The 22,137-nt window shown below is 48.0% G+C and overlaps 1 protein-coding gene across 3 annotated transcripts; it reads right to left on the bottom strand.

Annotated features, from left to right (window-relative positions):
* Positions 1–97: 97 nt before the first annotated feature.
* Uba1 (ubiquitin like modifier activating enzyme 1) lies at positions 98–21,500 on the bottom strand. Of its 3 annotated transcripts, none has more exons than XM_004633501.2 (26): positions 21,334–21,500; positions 13,896–14,012; positions 13,722–13,780; positions 13,446–13,614; positions 13,216–13,350; positions 12,262–12,368; positions 11,911–12,001; positions 11,667–11,799; positions 11,053–11,150; positions 10,805–10,951; positions 10,499–10,675; positions 10,289–10,393; positions 10,121–10,201; positions 9,635–9,790; positions 7,687–7,852; positions 7,375–7,571; positions 5,927–5,991; positions 5,545–5,740; positions 4,640–4,714; positions 4,332–4,521; positions 3,122–3,210; positions 2,764–2,856; positions 2,284–2,475; positions 786–887; positions 595–695; positions 98–424 (listed from the first exon to the last, which is right to left on the bottom strand). In XM_004633501.2, the coding sequence occupies exons 2-26, from the start codon at positions 14,010–14,012 to the stop codon at positions 289–291; spliced, it is 3,177 nt and encodes a 1,058-aa protein (XP_004633558.1). In that variant the 5' UTR covers positions 21,334–21,500; the 3' UTR covers positions 98–288. The 3 variants fall into 3 exon arrangements, with proteins under 3 accessions (XP_004633558.1, XP_023573529.1, XP_004633557.1); XM_023717761.1 differs by lacking the exon at positions 21,334–21,500 and adding an exon at positions 21,031–21,093; XM_004633500.1 differs by lacking the exon at positions 21,334–21,500 and adding an exon at positions 18,481–18,699.
* Between the last annotated feature and the right edge of the window lie 637 nt (positions 21,501–22,137).

Raw genomic sequence — 22,137 nt, 5'->3', positions numbered from 1 at the left:
GCTGGGGTGGATCTGAGCCCATGGGGTTACCATCTGAACCAGAAATCTCCAGGAAGCCCCTTTCTTTGCTGGAACTAGCAGAGCAGGCTTTTTTTGGGTTAATACCTTTTTTATTAGGATTCAGGTTCCAAATAAAGGAGAAAAGTGGCAAGAGGGGTTTTGGTAAGGAGTTGATAAAGGAACACCAGGCTTGGCTGGCTGAGCCACTGCCAGAGGTCAAATGGGAACCTGAGGCTGGAAGGGGTCTGAGGGAAGGGGGTAGGGTCAGCCTCCTGGAGTACACAGGGGTCAGCGGATGGTGTATCGAACATAGGGGACTTCGACGTCCTCACCGCTCTCGTCGTTGCAACATAGCTCAAGCACCAGCGCCCGCACATGGCGGCCCAGCTTTCGCTTCGACACACGGCTCACGATTTCTGTCATCCTGGAGACAGGAGTCAGGCAGAGGGTGAGAGATGTACAAAGCAAGAGAGAGAGGTGTCAGGGAAAGAGTAGGTGAAGGACAGTGACAGGAGTGGGAGAGCTGCAATGTGAGCCCCACACCCTCCCCCATTTACACAGAACTCCTTCTCCCATGCCCCTGCAATAACTCACGGCTGATCCAACCGTTCCTTGAGCTTAGCAGCTGGCATGAAGAAGGAATACAGCATGGACACACCCTGGGACAGCATGGTGATCTCTAATTTGTGCTGTGTCTGAGGGAAATGATGGGGAACAGTAGTATCATGGAGTGGACTGGACACTCCATTCCCCCTGGTAGGGTGAAAGTGAGGAAGGGGCTTTACCTTGAAGTAGTCAAGGAACTGTTTGAGGGTCATCTCCTCCCCATTAGGCTGCAGCCCCTGTACCTCAAAGCGATCCCACAACGTCCACTCTTGGTCATAGTACTACAGCAGAAAAAGAACAGGATGGGACTACTTCAGAGGGCAAACCCCACAGTCATGCACACACAGTAAGTTTTGTCCAAAACCCTCTCACAGCCTCCACATCACCTCAAGAAACCATTCAAATCCTCTGATGACACAAAAAGCTTTCCAACACTGAAACCCTAGTCTCATCTCCTACCCCGAATTCTCTTATTTCCTCTGCTTCCGTGGCCTTTTATTGCTCCAACACGCTAGGCATATTTCTACCTCAACACCCTTGCAAGACTGGTCCCAAAGCCTCTATCAAGGCCCACACTGCTCATCCGTTCACCTCCTCCCCATATGAGCTCACACATCAGCTTTTCAGCAAGGCTTTCCTAACCAACTCACATTTGTAGTCCCAAGTCCCTGGCTGGGGTGTAGTTAGTTGGAGAGCATGTGCTTAGTATGCTCAAGCTGCTGGGTTCGGTTCCTCCAGCACCAAATCACATCAAACCCTAAAAACCATCCCCTTGAGCCCTGCTAATCTCAAATTCTCTTTAAAGCTATTTTTGGGGGATTCCAAAGTTATTTACCATGTCATTTATATAACCTATTTGATAAATATAACTTTAGCACTTAAAAGACTACCTGCACATAGTAGATGCTTGATAAATGAATTAGTAGATGAACCAAATATAGCACCCAGCACAGTAAGAATTAAATGTCATGGGGCCAGGGAGATGGCTCAGTGGAATAAGCACTTCCCTAGCAAGTGCAAGGGTCTGAGTTCAATCCCTGGTTCCGCCAAAAAAAAAAAAAAAAGAATTAAATGTCAGCTGCAACCATCATGTAGTTATTAATAACCTGCCAAGGGGAGGTGTGATGCCAGGTGCCAGTAATCCCAGCACTTCTGGGAGGCTGAGGCAGGAAGATCTCAACTTTGAGGCCAATCTGAACAAATTAGCAACCTAGTGAGACTGTTTGCAAATAAGGGAAGGATGGGGAGGGCTGGGAATGTAGCTCAGTGTAAAGGGCCTGGGTCCAGTACCAATACTATCCATCCTTACACACACACACACACACACACACACACACATACACCCCAATACTACCAAGGGCATAATTAAAGTATCTCATCATTTCTTTTTCTTTTTTTTTTAGCAGAACCAGAGATTGACCTCAGACCCTTGCACTTGCCAGGCAAGTGCTTATTCTACTGAACCATCTCCTCGGCCCTCATCATTTCTGATGACTGCCACCACAGGCAAAGAAGCACAGCATACTCTCCACTCAAGTGATTAATGTACAAATGAACAAGGCCTGAAAAGATGTACACTGAAGAAACTCTCACCTGGTGACAGGGTATGATAAAACTAGCCAGCTCTACAGACACACACCCTAACCCACAAACCCACCTCCTGAGGCAGGCTCCTACCTGGTGCCGTGGTGCTGCCAGGGGTTCAGAAAAGCCAAAGAATGGTAGGGCCAAGTTGAGGAACCCATTCTTGTAGGAGTCAAGTTTTCGGTGCCCCTGCACTACCTTGTATAGTTCCAGACACACTAAGCCAACCACAGCAGCTGTGGTTGTGGCAATGGCTGGGATAATCTTCCCTGCAATCAACTTGCTCTGTGAGACAGGAAGGAACCAAGGAAAGTGGTAGTTAAGTGGCAAGAGGTTCAGTATTGATAGAAGGGCATGGGCCAGGTCTAGTGGCATATGCCTGTAATCCCAGCACTAGGGAGGCTGAGGCAGGAGGATCCCTGAAAGTTCAAGGACAACGTAGGCTACAAAGAGAGTTCAAGGGCAGCCTGAACTGCAGAGCAAAACCCTGTCTCTAAAAGACAAAAAAAAGGGATGAATGAAGGGAATCCAAGCCTGGAAGGAGGTGGAATGTCAGACTTAGATTCAATTCACCTTGTGCCGATCCGCAGGGGGAATGTCATAGTTTTCTGCCCGGAGGTTGGATGCAGCCACAATGAAATCCATATGGAAGTTGCTGTCATCATCCTGTTATGAATAAGAGATTGGATCAGATGAGGAAGAGGCTTCCGGGCCCAGGGGACATAAGTATCCTCTACTACAGTTACTCATTGGACTCTCTCAGATCACAGAGAGCTGGGAATATCTACCCACTCAGAGAAGTGTGGTAGGCCCACAATCTCATCACCACAGACACCTGGGACTAGGTCCAGGTCCCCAGAGACCTATTTTCTCCAGTCCTATGGGGATGCTCAGCCCAAACCCCTGCCCTACCCAGGGCCTCTCTCCGCACCTTCTCAAAGTCAATGGGGCACATCTTGAATCCAGGCAGCTTTTCAGGGCTAGGCAGCGTTGCCTTGAGCTCCTCTAGACGGCTGTCATCTGAACAAACAGAAGGACAACATAAGCCCTTTAGATCTAGGCTAAGGTGGGGCAAAATAGTATTCAGAAGGATACGAGATTTGGAAAGAAGACATCGTGGGGGAGCAGAAAAGTAAAGCAAGACAGCAGAGTGCAAACCTAAGAAACAGCAAAAAGCAGAGGAAGAGCAGTAGACAAAATGAGAGGTATAGCTGGAGAATGGTGGAGGATGGCAGAGATATGGGAGAGGACGTGAGATGGGAGAGGGGATAAAAAAAAATAAACAGAGATGAGAAGAAATGCACAGATGTGACAGTGGAGGAAAAGACCTGGAGAGGGAGGGAGGACAGGAAGAGAAAGGGCTTTGATATATACAAACAGGTGGGAGAGAATGTATGAAAAAGATGGGACTGGGCTGGGGAAATGGCTCAGTGGTCTAAAGCACCTACTTAGAACAAGGTTAGCAAAGCACAGGGACCATGGGTCGATACCCCAGCACCACATGCCAGCCAGCCCCGCCCCCTGGTGGGCTGAGCTGGCCACACACACACACACACACACACACACACACACAAATAAATAAATAAATAAATAAATTAAAAAAAAAGAAAAAGAAAAAGATGGGACTACGTGGAGATGAAGGCAAATGTGGAAGGAAAGACTAGAAAAATACAAAAAGAACAGAAAGGGGAAGATATTTTGGAAGACAGGGAGTTACAGATGCATGACAAATATAATAACGGAAGGCAGGTGGATAAACATGTGGACCAGGCACCAGTATGGAGGGCAATGCTGGGGTGAAGATGAAGAGAAACAAGTGGGGTGGGAGAGTACAGATGGGGAGATGAAGATTTGGAAGGACACAGTGGGCAGATATCAATGGAAAGAGACCACTCATAGAGATCACAGTCCCTGGATGAACAGGTCAAGAAAAAACAGAGAAGCCAAACCAAGTCAAATACACAGAGCAAGAGGAACAAACAGCTTGTTTTTCTGAGAGCCAGAAATTAGGAAGGAGATGGGAGGGAGACAATTTGGCCCAAGTAACCCTCTTCATGTGGCAGAGGAAAGGGGGGTGTCAAAGGAAGGCATGGGTCATCTCAGGCCTGGGATCAAAAAGCGGGGTCAGATGAGGCCCTCACCAACAGAGGCATTGGCGCTTTGCAGTTCCTGGTCAGACACATGGATCTTGACACCAGACTTGGGGGTGAACTCGGGGACCTGCACAGACTGTAGGAGTGTGGCCACAGCAGCTCGGTCCTGAGAGCCCATCAGCCCATAGGTCTGGGCAAACAGGTTGGCAGCAGCCATTACATAGTCCAGATGCAGGGGCTGGGGGAAAGCACAGCAGGGCAAGGTGAGCATATCAGTCCTTAAGTGGGGGGCCACCACTTCCTTTCCACCCACTCACCCTCCACTTGACCCTCAGATTCCCAGGGAAGAGACTTACATTGGTGACATCAAAGGTGAGTGGGTGTGGACAGCGTTTGGGCCCAGACCAGAATGGAGCTCCTGAGCTTGTGAGCTAAGAGACACAGCAAACTTTTGAGAAGCAGAACCTGTGAGTAGGCCTCTCTGACAATCCTGACTTATCACCTTGCACCTGGATGTGCCCTGGCTCACTATACCTGGCTGGGCAATCAAAGAACACTAGGGCTGATCACAAAGACCTATCCTATAGTGTCCTATGGATGGACGTTCCAAAGCCAAGATGAACCAGGGACTTGGTTGAGCAAACAGCTTACCAATTCCAGGGCACTTACTCTGAACATCACAGAAAGCTATGTGCTAGACTCTTATGGACTACCAGGAACAGTACTAACTTAAGGGATTTTTTTTATTGTTTTTGGTGCTGAGGACCAAACCCAGGGCTTCTAGCTTACTACGCAAGCATTCTACCACTGAGCCAAATCCCCAGCCCTGGAACAGTACTAACTTAAAAAATAATCAACTGTCATGACACCTCATGAGGTAGATTACCATTGCTCTTAGGTAACAGCTGAGGAAACTGGTGCAGGGAGAAGTGACATATCCAAGCTCAAAGATAGCTGGGATTTGAACACAGACTCCTGTGCTCTTATCTCTAGAATCTTTTTCCTCAAGTTCCTTATAGCCCTGAGGAGGAGTCACATATATCTTCGCCCACATTATAGTAAGGGAAACAAACTATCTCTTACATCTAAGACTAGGGACCAGAACACACATGTCTGGTTTACTCATTTCTCTGAGATCCCCTTACCTCAGGGTACTGGCCAGGGCTGGCCTAGTAAGTAGGAGCAGCCACATGGAAAGCCCTTGGTAGGCTCTGTTGTAGGGAAATACATGTGGCCCAATGGATCCAGCAATGGGCATTACCTGCTCAGGAGGGAAGTTGTGCAGCAGCTGTCGGATGTTGTTGGAGTACTGGGTGTGCCAATGGTGGCAGGCCCAGGTCACACAGTCTGCCCAAGTCTGTGGTCGCTGCAGCACTAGGCTGCGCTGAACAGCCTCCAGCACTTCCAATGGCTGGGTACCTGCCAGCCGCAAAGTCCGCTCCACAAACTTAGGGTCTCTATCAGGAGGTGTAGAGGGCAGAAGGGCAGGATGACATGGCGACACCTAGAAGAGGCTCCAGGGAAATCCCACCTTTTCCATGGAAAACTAGTCCCAACCCCCAACAGTGTGACAGTGGTAGAGAGCAGACTGTATGGCATGGCTGGTGGGCAGGGACGAGGATGAGACAGCATGAGTTACTCACGTAAGGTACTGGTTGACATTTTCTGCTGGCTGCTTGAAGAGACCTTCAAACTCATCTCGAGCCCACTACAGACAGCAAATGGATAACATGGAGTGATAGCTGACAAAACAGGCTTTCTACATCACAAGAAAGCCTAGGCCTGAATAAAGCAAGCAAGAGCTGCTCTGAGAAAGTGGAGGTCCCCAAACTTCCCCCGCTCCTCCTAGTACCTAAATTTAAAAACCAACAAACATGATCTAGGCAGTGACTATACCAGGATTATGCATTAAAAAATTTAGTAAAATGTACTTTAGTGTCCATATGTTGTGCCTTGATAAAAAAGGAAATATATCAGTTAAGTATATTTTACCAACAAATTAAAAAAGAAAAAAAAATTAGACTAAAACCAAAAACATGTTGGAAGTAGTGGCACATGCCTGTAATCCCAGCACTTGGGAGGCTGAGGCCAGAGTTCAAGACCAGCCTGAGCTACAAAGTAACTTCAAGGCCAATCTGAACTGCGTAGTGAGTTTGTCTCAAAAAGACAAACAAAAAGTGACTATTAATTTTTTCTTAGTGACTATTAATTTTTTCTTCATGAAAATGCTGATTCAGTTAGATAGCACTACTCAACTGGGTTTGATGCCCCCCATATACACATCTGCCAAGGTCTGGAGACATTCTAAGGTGTTATAATGGCAAGGGGGCATTATTGACATCAAGTGGATAAACGCCAAGGATGCTGAGAAACATCCTGTAGTACATGGTACAACACCCTCAGGACAAAGAAACACCCAGCCCCAAATGCCAACAGTGCTGAGGTCCGCAGAACTTATTATACGACATTACTTTGCAGAGGCAGACAAAAATAATATGAAATAAAATGTGATACTATGACACAGTCTACCACAAAAAAGAACTATTCATCTAAAAAGAAAATGTGGCAAAACATTAACAATTGTTTCAGCTAGGTAAAAGGTGGTATTTGAATATTCATCACAGTATTCTTTATACTTGTCTATATAATTAGAAAAAAAGAATGAGACAACCTTTGAAGATAAATTAGCAAAAAAATAAAAGAAGATAAATCAGCAGCATGACTGATTTGGCCATGGCTATAAGTCACCTTCAGATAAATATTAATAGTTTTATGATAAAGTCTGAATTGAATTACTTTGCCTGTGTGATGATATATATATATATATATATTGGGAGGGGGGTACCAGGGATAAAATTTGGGACCTTGTGCTTGCCAGGCAGGCGATTAAGCCACTGAGCTATCTCCCTGGCCCCTATGTTCTCATATATTAAAAAAATTTAAAGAAAAAAAAGAATGAGTCACACTAGAAACCAAGGCTGGCAGGTGGGAAGTAGGAGAGGGGAGGTTGGAGAAAAAAGCTGTCTTAGGCTTGCAACACCTGAAGGCCAAGGGCCTGGCAGATTGCTCTCCACCCCCTCCCTGCACTCACCTGAAGGGTATGCTCAATGGCATTGGGAAAATTTTTCAAGGTACAGATGGGGATAGACTTCTCTGGTGGATCCTGGCTGGAGCTGTAGGACTCTGTCAGGAAGGGGATCACCACCTGCACATTGCCTTTGGTGCCCAGCGTGCCTGACTCCAGCAGTGGCTTCCGGTAGTAAACACAGCGTCGGTCCATGTACATGCCTGAGGGCAGAGATGATGATGTGAGAGGGAAAAGAAGACAGGAAGAAGAAAGGAAGACCAGCAGTCCTCATCTACACACAACTTTGCCCCTGATCTCATTTGATTCCAGACTTACGGGCATCTACATTGTCCAAGGCATTGGCCACGCCATCTAAGTTTTGGAAAAAATCATCGTCGTAGATGCGCTCTGTGTCAGGACCCACACGGTTCTGGTGGCTTGTCACCCGGATGTGTGGATTCATCTGGCGCACAGCTGCAGTAGCTGTGTCAGACTTTAATTTCTACAGAGGTGAAACAGTGTAGCTCAGGGTAGGGATGAGGAAAGAGAGCTCAATCATTTGTGCATTCACCAACAAACATGTAGGGCTGTCCACTCAAGGATTTATTTAATGCTGAAGAACTAGGCTGAGTTCAGGAGGCCTCCTGATTTAGCAAGAGAAACATATTATGTCAATGCCACATGACCAGGACTATGACAGATGTGACACCTCAGTGAAAAGGAAAGCAGAGGACAAGTATCACCTGAAAATGGTGCACTTAACATCAGTACTTTTCTTTTGTTGCCTACCCAACACCTATTGCTTTTCAGTTAACAGCACTCAGCTTTGGATTTCCCCAACTCCAACCAGGTGCTGGCACACAGACAAGAAGGGACTTTTCAAAGCTCAAGTCTGGCCACACCCCCTCCTCTTTCCAGAACACACCCCTGGCTCCCATGACCACTTTGGTTAAACTGAGGTGGCACCCAGGACCTCTTCTACAGGACTCCATGGTTATCAGGGTCTGGAAAACTGTTCCCCACTAGAAGAGGACAGTCTAATACCCCTGCCCCCAGAAATTCATGAAAAGGAAGTCTTCCTTAACCACCATAATCAAAGCTATAAGCCAACCTCTCTGGCATGCCCAACTTCCCTTGTTTGCTGTTGTCTTTATAGAGAGCTATAACCAACACTAACTGTATCCCTTACTGTTGCTACATTGTAGCAGTTATTTAAGATCGGCTCTCTCACCAGAAACTATGTTTCTAATGTTTCTCACTCCCCTGAAGACAGAAACTATCTGGTGAATAAATGAATCAGCTAAAAGGGACAAGCAAAAATGACACTGTCCTCTATAGAAGGCTTCCCAGACAGAATCCTTTACAAATCAGTTTTCTCTCTGTAAGAAAAACCCTGGCTGATTAGACTATAATCTTTCTTTCTCCCCCGTCTTTTTGAGACAAGATCTTGCTATACAGTTACAGGCGTGTGCCACCACGCCCAGCAAGACTATAATCTTTAGAAAGGCCTGACTCCAAGGTTGGCCCTCGGCTATAGTCTGGGAATTTGGATTTCTGAAAGATTCCAGTCATTCCCTACCTGGTAACAGTCACTCACTGTGCTTAAACTGTCCATGTAATACTCTAGTATATTTTTGTTTTGTTTGGGAACCGGGGATTGAACTCAGGCCCCTGCACTTGCCAGGCAAGCACTTATTCCACTGAGTCATCTCCCCGGCCCCTAATACTCTAGTTTATGCTGAATACTTTCCTTCTGGGACTCCAGAATTTCTACAGATGAACAGCCAAGTTTCTAACAAGCTTCCCTGGCTGGTATAATAACAAGTATTGTTAAGATATCTTGTTATAACTTGTAACTGGGGAAATTAATGTCCTGTGCAATTCCACTGGGAGTGCACTCTTAGAAACCTGTAGCTACTTCATCCCATGAGCCTTTTCCATTTGCACAATAACTGTGCCTTATGTCCTTTCTCTGTAATAAATCACAGCCACACATATGCTTATTCATCAGGAGTTGTCCTGATGAATTTGTAAGCTTGCAAATGGTTTCTGGATCCCTCTAACATACTGCCCAAACAGCACTGATACAGGGTCAAGGGAAAAAAGGTTGAAAAATCATAGATTCAATGGAAGAGTACTCAATAAGTGTTTGTTGAATGAATGACAGAAACTAAGAAAGAGAAAGACCAATGGCAGCAAAAGGAGCTCTGTCAGAAAAAATGGGAACATGAAAAAAGAGGAAAGTGAGCTGACAAGACTCATGTCCTACCCCTGTCCAACTCACCGTAACATCCCAGGGCCGGAACAGAAACTGTCGGTTCAGATTTGATTTCTCAATGGTATCCATGTCTGTGACAATAATTTCTCCGCCTTCACCACAGCCCAGCCCAATCATGGCAAAGTTCTTGAGCAGTTCACAGCCAATGGCCCCTGCACCCACCTAAGAAGTAGCCAAGAGAGACATTATCAGGGAGTGGTCAGGATGACAAAAGGGTGATGCAAAGCCATCCATCATTCCTCACTCCTCCGGGAGCCAGCAGGAAAGGGGAAGAGAGGCTAGTACCCTATCTGCAGGTCCTAGGGCTTTAAGAAATGACCCACAAGCATCTGAAGAAGGCATCTCGGGGCTATACCAGTTTTTCCTCTGAGGTAATAAAAATGGCAAAGGAGATGTGATACAGGTATAAAACAAAAAACCCTCCCTTGGGACGCAGAAGAGGCAGTCAAGGTGAGATGGTGAACAAAGCAGATGTCCAACAGGGTCACTCACCAGGAAGTACTTCTGTTTGCCCAGCTTCTCTTGCAGATCTGAGCCAAACACAGCCACCTGCCCATCATAACGGTTCTGACGCTGAGGAACAGAAAGGGAAGGAACAGTCAGAGAAGGGATTCCCCAGAAAATGCCCTGGTGCTACCTTCCCAGGCTTCATCTACATACCGGGAGGCACTTCTCCTCTGTGAGGGCCTCTTTGTCCTCTGGAAGACATTCAAGGGCATCAAAATACAGCCACTGCATGATAGGCATGAACTTTCCAGAGCAGGCCTGATGAAGGGGAAGGAGTCAGTGGTTAATCAGGGCTGGATGCAGGCAGGCAGTCAGCAAGTAAGAGTCAAGAGGGGCTCCAGGCCAACCTCTACCCAAACTGACCTTCATGACCTCCTGAGCAGCCAGGCCCCCGATAAATGCATTTATGGGTGCCAGATCCCCAGCAGCCACATAGGCAAGGTTCCGGATGAGGTCCTCATCCAGGCTGTCCTGCTGCACTGCTGGCAGGGCTTCTGCATTCACAGCCTGTGCTAGGGCTACCAGTTTGGTTGCATCCTCCTGGTTGGTCAGAAGTGACAAAGTGAAAACATGTCAGGCCACTCTAGGAGAAGGGAGGGTGGCCAGGTTGTGGCATAGTGGGCTTTGGCACCAAGGACACCTGCCCTGGTAAGCCCGCCACCCACCTACCTCACTGCGGGGTCGAGGGGGCCGGTTGTGCTGAGCACAGAACTGGTGCAGGGCCTGGAAGCCAATGTGCAGCTGGGCAGGGCGAGAATACTTGGCGAAGTCCGTCATAACAAACACAGGCTCTGCCAGCGAGTCTGGCAAGGATTTCTGAGGGGTGGCAGGACATCAGAACCAGAAGGAAGGAGTACAGAGCTCCAAAATATCTAGAAGCACCTGCCACAGCCCACTGCCCCTGTCCCCACACTCACAAAGCTAATCTTCTTAGGTACTTTGACCTGACTGACGATGCCTCCACGGATGTAGTCAGAGAAGTTGGAGGTGTCACAGATGCTGAAGGTATAAGGACCTACAGTAGATGAGCAGGCTGTCAATATACCCACCCTCTCTAAAATCCAAGACACCTAAAAAATAAGAAAATATCCCTGACCCAACTCAGACCTAAGAGCCATCTCTTCTCCATGTGGACATCAAAACCAACTCCTCTCCGCTCTAGAACTACCTCAAACCCCATGAGACTCTATGTCCCTGGTCCCAAGTCTAAACTGGAAGACCTCTGCTCTTATCCAAATTGGCTTGGACACAAGGGTCTCAATCCTCTGATCTTTCTGTTCCAATCCCAGAGGGCTTTTCCTCCTCAAGCCAGATACACAGGGGCCCATTCTCCCAGAAGCAACTCCAACTCGATTCAGCTCCCCTTCCCTAGGTCCACTTGCTCTGGTGGGAGCCCAGGACGTTCTGTCTCTGATTCATCTCGAACACTCAGGATATGTCTCCACCTAAGGATTCTAGACTCAAGGACGGGTTCTCCTAACATCAAACCCCTAGCCAGCTCTCTCCTGGTGCTCCCATAGCAAGAGCTCACCCAGCACTTTGATCTCTATGGGCTGATTTCCGTTGAGCTCATTCATGCCCTGTACTTCGGAAAAGGACACAAAATCACCACTCTCAAACCCATGTCGGGCTTCATCCAGGCAGGTAACCACTCCAGGGTTGTCCTGGTTAAAGAAGAGTGAGCTTCAGAGGCAAGTTCAGGGAACCAGAAGTAGACAGAGAGGACTACCACTGGCCAGCTGCCTGCCCAGATCCCTGAGGCTGGTCTTCCTCACCTTGGTGACCATAGAAACCATAGCACTGAGTGGCTGTTCCCCATTGGAATCTGTAAGAACCATTTCCTCTCCAAAGTCACAGAAAAGTTGCCTGTAGAGAGACAATAGGACCAATGCCCATGGCCCATGTACACAGGCCTCATGTGTCCTTCTAGGGACAGTGGACACAGCTGAGCATATTTAGCCCATCATTACTGGGATCAGACATGCTCAGGCCACACAAGAATGAACACAAGGAATCCAAAATCAGAGTGGACTGAGAAAGGATGAGGGTAGTGACAGCCTGGGGTGGGATGGAGGGATCTGTCTGGGTCTAAGAGTGGCAGAAAAGGGGACAGGGGTAGCACTCACCCAAATAAGCCTCGAGTGTCTGCCACCACAAGCTTGATGCCACTGCTATGACAGAACTTTCCCACTCGCACCTGGTCCTCCAGGGGGCTATTGGTGAGGACTACCACCTATTGAAGCAAGAAGCACAGCTTTAGTATAGCTATAGGCCAGGCACTGAGGAAAATGACTTTCGGGGCTAGTTCTCTTTCGTGGCAATCTTCTGTGGGTTCAACTAGCAAGGGTGAAACATAATGAAGTTTCCAGACCATGTCAGGAAAGCTGAAGTAGCTAGATACAGATTCTACAGAATAGCTGACTCACCTATTTGCTAAACACCCACTGCTGCCTGCCCACAGCCCCACTATACCCTTCGAGACACACTGAGGAAGTAGGACTCTGTCTCCAGCCAAAGCCTGAGCTCACTCTTACCACACCCACCTGCTCCTACTTCTCAAGACAATGCCTGCTCAGTAGGTCTCTGCAATTCTGCACTCAGCCTGAATGCCCATCTCTGTCCACCATGGCAAGCTCCCATTGCTGCATGAGGATGTAGTCGTGGTGCCCTGGCCCTCTGGGACCCCTAGGGCAAAAATCTCAGCTCCCACAGCCCTTTTTTAACCTGAAAGTTTTAATTAGCAAACACCCATATAGTATTTACTGTGGCAGCTGCTATTCTGTAGAATTATGCCCAGTCTGCAAATAGGAACATCAAGGCACAGGGTCAAAGTGTCCGGCCTTAAGTCACATTAGGAGAGCCAGTGGCTCTCAGCAGGGCAGAGCAAACCAGCACATGCGCTGGTGCCTCCTATGCTGCCTTGTTGATATGCATACCTCTTCCCCTGATAAAGCAGGGCCCAGTTATCTCCCTGCCTGCATCCTCTAGGTATCCCAGCATGAACCTTGGCAACCAAACCAGCAGGTTCAATACTAGACAGAAAGGAGAACAGGCACGAGGCTGGGTGGTGCTCCAAGTACCTGGAAGCCACTAAGGAAGTTCTCAACGAGGGGCCCAGTGTAGGCAGTAACAGGCACATAGCTGTTGAGCTCAGCAAGGCGGGGCTGGGTCACCTCAGCCCTGTTTTTACCGATGTCCTCCTCTCGTAGGTAGAACTGCAAAGGAGGGGAGAAGCAGGGAAGGAGTGAAGTAGCTGTGGTACATGGAGGGGTGTATGCCACAGCAGGGACAAGTGGCAAGGAAGAGGTACCTGGGAGGAAAGGTCAGCCCACTGGGCAGTGCCCTGGTCATGTAGAGTGACAGCTTTGACTCCACCAAGGATGATGTTCTTAGCAATTTCTACTCCTAGGCCCCGCAGGCCTGAGACCAGGACACTGGATGTCTGCAGTCGCTTCATTGCCTCATGGCCCAACACATACCTGCCAAATTAAGAGGTACTCTGGGTCAGGGTCTGGTCCACCCAACCCTAGTGCTATTCTCTTCTGAGGGCCCCCTCTCAGCCCAGCCAGGCCTTTGCCCCACTTACAGCTGCCGGGAGTAAAGGCCCTCATCTATGTCTGCTTCACTGCCGTTCCTTGCCATTCCCTGGGGATGGAGGGCCGGGACAGTTTCAGGGCACAGGGCATCAACAGACACACAGGAGCAATAACAAACACTGCCACTCACCACATTTATCAGTCTCTAGGAATAAGACACTCACGTTGGTTGGCACTGAGGGCACTTGGGACAATACGGACTGGGCAGGGGAGCAGTTAGAACCCGGCTTTGGATCAGGCCCCGACACGCGACGTTTCTTGGACAGCGGCGAGCTGGACATCTACAGAGAAAAAGAGGGTTAAAGGTAAGCCTGGGGCATACCGGAATGTATTTCTACCTCTTAATGTGACTATAGGATAAGGAACACTAAAGCATTAACAACCACATTTTGCAGGACAGAAGTGACTTGCCCAGGGTTACACCACTGTCAGAACTAAGATGCTAAGATGTGGGGCCAGGGAGATGGCTCAGTAGAATAAGCGCTTCCCTGGCAAGCGCAAGGGCCTGAGTTCAATCCCCGGTTCCACCAAAAAAAAAAAAAAAAAAAAAAAAAAACTAAGATGTGAACCCCAGTGGTATGGCTTGCAAATTCATGCTATTGACTACTAAGCTATTTGCCTCCCCTAAGCCCAGGATAACACAAGGACTCCAATCCAAAGGGGTGAAAGACACAACTGTATTTGTGGGGAGGTAAGAGGAGGGATGTGGATTCAGATACTTTATTGCTACTCCTTGACAAGTATAGCTTAACCCCTATGTTGCTCTGCTCTTCATCTTTAAAGTACAGCCTACAGTCTGGCTTACCTTCCTTATGGGGATCACCAAGACAAGAAACAACATACTGCTGACTTGGCCCAGAGGACAGCAACACCAAGCAGCCACCTTCCTCATTCTCCTCCCACTTAATCCCAGAAGCAAGAGGGGAGGTAGGGTGCCGGGTAGAAAGAAGCCAAGGCTTGGTCGCTGAGAACCCTGCCCCAGTGGGCCTCAGGGAGTTCTGCAAAGCCCAAACCCCTCAGCGCCACCCAGCTCTGGAAGAAGAACTCAAGCCTACACCAATACCAAAGGCTGCGGGGAGAGAAAAAACACTTCCCAAGACTCATTGCACCAGTGCCCCTTAAACAGGTTTAAGGGTGAGGATCAACACTTTCTGGGAGCCCTCCCTGTGCCAGATGCCAAAGTAAGCATTTTGGGCCTTGTCTGCCCTCAGGATACACCTGTGAGGATTGGACTATTACATGTAATGTCCCCCAGCTCACACAGACATGTTTAGGATGTTTGGCAATCAAGGTTTCCCTGTGTAGAGGCTGAATCAGGACCACACCAGGATAGGATCTACTAAGGCTCAAGCCACTTTCTAGTGTTAAATTTCATCCTCTCTATGGTGCTAACCCTACAAGGCCAAGTTTAGCGTCCTTGCTAGACAAATGAGACAGCCTGAGCTCACAGGGTCACACTTAGGTCGCAGACAGAATACAGCTTGTTGCGGCAGTGAACTCTGGGGGGACAACAGACACACTAGATCCAGATGCTGGAGAACCACAGGACCAGGGTACTTCCCCTCAACCCCAATGCTGCTCAGAGCTAGGCACTTTTGCTTATACCCTAGTTTTCTGTTTACACAACCACTCCTATACTGTGCATTTCCTGATACCCTGTCATACCACATACCACCAGTGTATCTAAGACTCCATCTTGGCACCTGTCACACTTCAGCACTAACCACAATGACAAGGGCTCCCTGCCATCTACTCAAGTGCTTACTGCCTATCAATCACAGGGTAAATGGCTTTGTCCAATCCTAATGATGCCAATGAACTACATAACCCCATGCCCACATTAAACAAAACACAAATGCCCAGATACCACCACTTACCCAGAGTCACATAGCATCAGTTTGCCAAATCTTCCTGTATGCACAGTTAGAATCCAGCTCTGGGCTCAGCCAAGAGGGCTAAGGGATTAATTGCAAAGGGGAGGGCAACAATAGGAGGTAGGAAGTTGGATGGGCCTCCTCAGGCCACCAGGTAAATTACTGAGATGCTAAGAACCAACCTGTACTTGGTGAGTTAAGAGGAAGACAAAGGTAGTTCCCAATTTCAATTTACAGGCTCTCTGAGCAACGTAAGGATCTTATTTCCTCTGAGCCCCATTTACTCCAAGAGCTGGGACAAAAGGAACTGGCCTCAAGGGGTCACTAGGAAGATTAAAGCAGTCAAGGTTTGTGGTCAGAACTCAGGGATAAAAAAAGAACTCAGAGACCTAAAGAGATGAGCTTCTCCCCAAGCACCTGCAAAGGCTTTCATTACAGTTATTTCCTTGCCTTGTCATTGCTTGGTTTCCTGGGATATATCCTTGCCTCACTCCCTCAATCAGCAGTAATCTGGGACAAGAGAGCTCTTTATTATCTAAACTTTTCACCTCTGGACTCTAGTGCTGTTGGCAGCAAGGATCTAAACAAGTTTGGGGTAACTGCTCAAAGGTGGATTTTGATTGCCAAGATTTGAAGTAACTCTGTTTAAAGGCAAGCAGGTGTCTCAGATAAACACTGAACAAACCTGGATAGGAGCTAAACATCCCCCATGCCCCATGGAGCAGAGGAGGGAACTATACATTTTTCCTCAAATCATGATCAGGTCTCTACTAGAACATGGATTCTGTGAATTGGTTGGCAAAGCTGAACTGGGGCTCAGAATATTTCAAAACTTACCTGGGGTCTCAAACTGATGGTGAAGTCTAAGCATGCTCCACCCAAAAAAACATGGGAGGAGTCCTGGCATAGGTTTGAGAGGGAGGCAGGTACAAGGCCAAGAGCTAAGGATAGAAAAGCCAGGGCACAGAGAATGGAAGCTGGGGTACGGCAAGGATCCTGGGAAGGGTTAACTGAGAAGACCTTAGGTATGTTAACATCAGGGACGCAGGCAATGGATGTCTGAGCCCAAGGTGCTTGGAGGGAGATGGGAAAGATGTTATCAGCCCCAGTTGGTGGACAGCAAGGCCTGGGTATCAGTAAAGACTCAAATCTCCATGTTTGGAAAAGGATTCTTTGGGAGAAGCCCTCAGAGGCTGTGAGGAGACAGATCAGTTACTGGGAGAAGCTCTATAGAACTCAAGGATGCTGCAGGAAGATGGTTGTGGTCTAGCAAGGAAGAGTACTGTCCATCAGGAAGATGGTGGGACCTGGAAGTAGGGGTCCTCCAAGGACAAATGCAGATGGCAGAAAAAAACCTTTCACCAAAAGTCATATGGATTCACAGGAAGACAAGTATCTCTAACACTGATGCTAGATACAAGAAGCTGGGAAAATAGCCGCTGGGGGAAAGTAGCTGGAGGAAGTAGCCTCTGGGAATTTGGGAGAAATCCTAAAGGACACACCCTAGGGGACATATTTCTAATGTAAGATAAAGATTCTGTGGATTTCTGACAGGGCATGCAAAGCACCACAGCTGTTCTGATGGAGTGGAGAAGAAGAGCCCAGATAGTTTAAGGCTTAAAAAGGTTAGTAAGCAAACACTGGCTAGGTCTCCAAGTGGATTGGGTTTCTCTGACCAATTATGTTTGACCTCACAGAAGCTCTGAGTAGACGCTGAGAAGACGGTTTTCTACTTTGATGGAGGAGAAGTAGGGCCAGTTCGGGGATGGACATCTGACAATGATACTGGGGTTCTGAGGCTGATAACAGGAGCTAGGGAGCTTTAAAGGATCTGGCAGCAGATTCTGAGGCCTGATGTGAAATTAAGAGATCTGTAAAAAGAGAACCTTATAACCCTGTTTATTTTTGAAGACAGAGGTGAGGTGTAGGGTGGGGCTAGGGAGGTGGTATCTGGCACAGGGGAGAAGCCAACAGGATCCACCAGAGTAGATACTGGCAGGGGATCTTTAATGCAGGATTATGTGTCCAAATAGCTCCTCTCTGACTTCTGGTCAGAGGTTCTGAAGGAAGATATTGAGGGTTAAAGATGTCTGATGGGGATGATGTTGAAGCCAGCGGAGTAATGTCACAACACTAGAGCATGAAAAAGAAAAAATGCCCTAAAAGAAAGCATCATTAAATGCTGACTGTAGGAACTAAAGCAGTCCCTAATGGTCGGATACTGAGGGGTTCTCTGATGGAGGATGCTAGGTCCAGGGTGGGGCTAGGAGACCTGATATGGGAAGGTCTCAGACAGGCCAGTCACAAATGGCTTTGCACGGGGATCTAATCCCCATGGCAGCTCTGAGGACAGTGTTGAGGGTGATCAGACAGAAAATGCTAAAAAAAAAAAACTGAAGGCCACATAGACCCTCCCTGAGGTCTGGCTCCACTGCAGGAAGATAATGAATAGCTAGGAGGCATTCAGTAGGAGATACTAAAGTAGGTCTTTAATGGCATAAAATGGTAAGGGGCTTTCATCAGAAATGTTAGTCCCAGTGCCTTTTTGGAAGACTAGAGTTTTTATCTGAGATGCAAGATTCGGGATGATTCAGGATGCTGAACCTGTCTCCCTAAGCAGATCTTGGGGGTCTGGCCCCAAGGTCAGATTTCAGAACAAGAGGCAACAGAATGGTCCCAGACTGCAAGTATCAGCCCCACCCCAAGATCTAGCTCCCACCCTCCACTGAACCCTGGTGTTAAGAGTCATCCCTGGCTGCTCACACCCCGAGCACCACCCCACCCTCACGCACAGGGCAAAGCGCTGGCCCAGACCTTTCCAATGCCTCCCAAAACCCCTGCCCTGGCCCAAGTGCTGAGAAAAGCTATTCATTACCAATGCCGGTTCCCCGGGTCTCGCCGCCGCCAACTCCTCAAGGAGCCGAAGCCAAGCCCGGCCGCCACCCTCCTCCTTCTCCTCCTCCCAGCCGCCTGGGCCACCTAGGAACACCGCCTTCTCCGCCCCCGGCGGTAGTGGTATGGTCTTCCCACAACCTCCGTCCCTTCAGCCGCCGACACAAGATGGCGGCGGCGGAGCCTAAGGCCGGAACAAAACATAGGTTCCCACCTCCAAGAACCCGGATGCAAGAGGACCACACCCACTTATGAATCATGTATAAATTTCCTTTTGACTCATTTGGCTAGAAGGGGACCGGCTCCACCTGGTGGCTAATATTACAGTAAGTAGGTAGGAAAACAGGTAAAACAAGAGGCCACGCCCCGTGGAATATGAATAAAGAACAAATTTTTGCAGCCAGGCTGTTATGCAAACCAAGAAAGGACCGCATGTCCAAGTGCATTGATCATGAATTATGCATAAAGTTGGGTAGTTGCTTGACTAACACCAGGCAACCTGAAAGCAGATGTTAAAACATGGCAACCACACCCCACTGCTCATGAATAATCAATGATCTTGCAGCAGTCCGGAAGCCAAGGAGACCAAGGCTACATCTTGTTTATGAATAATGCATGAGACTAGTGGGTTGGAACAAAAGGGACAGGCCCGCCTACTGCTGCATCTAATACTCTGCAAGAAGTGAAATGGGGCTACTGCTGGGAAAGCGCACTCCCCTGGCTCCTGAATAATGAATGATACTACTGCAGTAGCTCAACCTGGAAACTCAGAGAGGTCAAGAAATAGCCCACCCAGCTCATGAATTATTCATGAACCAGAGAGGCCAGAGCCACCCAAGATAGCTCCACCCAGCAAATAGGGATTATGGCACTATACTTAGGGCAACGTGGTTCCGCCTTCCAGTTCCTTAGCAATAAATTATGATCTGATCCGTAGAGCCACAGGGAAAATCCAGGGGGGGCAGAGGTTCCTCCCCCACCCTACTAAGTGCTCAGGCATCAAGGCTCCTTTGGTCCAACCAAATACAGACTCTATATGCTTTTTGCAAGCACCTCGGTTTCCACAACTGTAAAAATGACAGTACTAGAAGTCATCCACCTCAGAGACGAAATACGTTATGAAAATCTGAGACTATGAATCATGATATGAGCCTAAGAACAGTGCTGCCACAGGCACTGTTAAATTTTTAAAATATATACATATAACGTAGTTATATTTACATTAATATAAAATTTATAGGTGAGGATGTAACCAGCCACCAGACAAACCTCGCACTGTGAGAACTGTTTCCCCATCTAGAAATCAGAATAGTCATAGTACTTACCTTATGATGGACGTGGGTTTTTGTCATTGTTCCCCCTACTGAGGAATAAATTCAGAATCCTTACAATGAACCATATTCCTAGGCCTTTTTGTATTTTTTGCTTTGAGAAAGGATCTCACTAAGTTGCCTGGCTTGTTTGTTTTCCAGTTTCTCTGTTGCCTGAATTGGTCTCCTGGTCTCAAGAGATCCTCTCGCCTCAGCTTCCCAAGTAGCTGAGACTATAGGCACACCAATGTGCCCAATGGGAGCAATACTATTAAACTGGGAAAATGACATTATGGCATTTGGTTTAGACTACAGACTCTGAACTTGAACGGGTTTGAATCCCAGCTTTGCCATTCACTGACTGCCTGAACTTAGGCAATTTACTTACCACTCCTGTGTCCTACTTTCCTTATCTATAAAGTGTTGACTATCAACTGAGGCTCTGGATTCATAGCCCATTTTTTATCTCAAAGAAGGTACATGAGGCTAAGATTAATTTACCTTCATCTAGCCACTTTATTAACCCAATTTATCTTTGAAACAGTCCTAGCCTCAGTAGGTAGTCTGGGTTACTGGACTATTACAGAAAGATCAATGCAGGAGACCTCAGGCCTTTGATAGAGACAGGGGTCTTAAATCCCAGAACCTATAAAGAGAAGGCCTCCTGTGGACCATTGGATAGAGGTAAACGCCACGCCCCTTATAAATTATGCAAGAGCCTCTCTAGAAAAGCCTCAGAAAACTCAGGGCGCTACTCACCTTGACTGATTACTGTACGAATAATCAGTAAACTCTGATTTACCCGTCAGACTTTGAAACACCCCTTCAGCACGCCTCTTTGACACATATTTCTCGCGTGAGAAATTCTCAAACCGATACCTCCAGAGGGCCAGGTGCAAAAGAGGCAAAAAATCCGCTCCCCACCATGGCCCCACCCCCTCATGAATAATACATAAAGCCCGGGCCAACTAAGGCCCAGCGGCTTTACGTCTGCTCAGGAAGAGCTTGACGGACCGTCTCTTTCGCAGCCCGAATAGAGGAGATCTGGGCCCCAACCTGCCCAGCCTCGTAGTCCTGAGTATTGTAGAATGTGAGGTCACAAAGGCCACTGGGATCTTCACAATGCCACGTCGGCCCCAAACGTGCCCACTGTCACCAGGTCCCGCGGTGAAACAAGCCCTCAATTCCTGCCTTGACTGTTATTAACCTCAAACTTCTCTCACCTTGGGAAACACTCCAGATTCTGCAAACGGACAGAGTATTCATATACAGACCCTAAGAGCCTCCCCCAACATTCCCCCAAGTCCTGCCCCGAGGGGTGCTCTCCAAAACTGACTCCCAAATCCCACCCCGACCCCAAATGCCATCTAGTAAGGCTCTACTCAAAAGAGCACGCACCCTCTAAATGCTAACCCCGGGGCCCGGAGCCGCCAAATACGCCCATTAGAGGATCCTAAAGTTGGGATAAGAGGAGTGCCCTCCTTCAAATGCTGTCCAGGGAATTGGGGCAAGGTGCTCCAGCTCACCCCCTGTGCCGGGCGGAAGCCTCGCCTTCCTGCTGGAGAGGAGCAGAAGCCACGGGGCAACGGAAGAGCAAACCACCTCGGTCGTGCAAGAAGGACTAGAGTTTGCGCGGAGCTCAGAAGCGCGGGGCCTTAGAGGGCCCCCAGTCTGGGTCGTACCATAGATGCTTTGCCAAGGGGGAGTTTGCCCTTGCCCCTTGGGCCACTGGCGCCCATTTCATACCTAGATACCCCTACAGGTTGTGGTGCATCCCAAACGCGTGAGGCATGCTGGGGGAGGTAGTTCTATCTGCCAATGCTTGGTGCACGTGGTGGGCATCAGCGCCCAGAACATCAGGAAATTAAGTTTGGGCTGAGGATTTCTAGGAGCCCTGCTCCTAGGATGAAACCGGGAAACAGAATATAGTGGTGCCTCCAGAAGAAAAGGCACACCCATCCTACAGATGGAGACACTGAGGCACAGGTGGCCAAAGGAGTTCTTTCCTTGTCCCTTATGGAGCTCAAGAGTTGGGCCAGGTGCTGGGGATTCTTCCTTGCCTTTTTGGAACTAATATTCTCGCCTGAGCTAGACCATAAAACACAACAAATGAGTAAAAAAATCATACTTTCACATACAAATATGCATTATAATAGATATCTTGCAATTATATGATTTTCTTTGTTTTTTGAGACAGGATCTCAAAAATGTAGCTCAGACTGGTTTCATACTCACACGATCTTCCTGCCTCAGCCTATTGAGTGGCTGCTAAAATTATAGGACCGAGCTAGCACGTCGGGCTTATTATTATTATTATTTCTTTCTTTTAT

This window comes from Octodon degus, unplaced genomic scaffold, assembly GCF_000260255.1.
Source record: "Octodon degus isolate 3935 unplaced genomic scaffold, OctDeg1.0 scaffold00055, whole genome shotgun sequence".
Taxonomy (NCBI): domain Eukaryota; kingdom Metazoa; phylum Chordata; class Mammalia; order Rodentia; family Octodontidae; genus Octodon; species Octodon degus.
The sequence above is the reverse complement of the archived record's forward strand: the minus strand, read 5'-3'. Positions and strand labels throughout refer to the sequence as shown.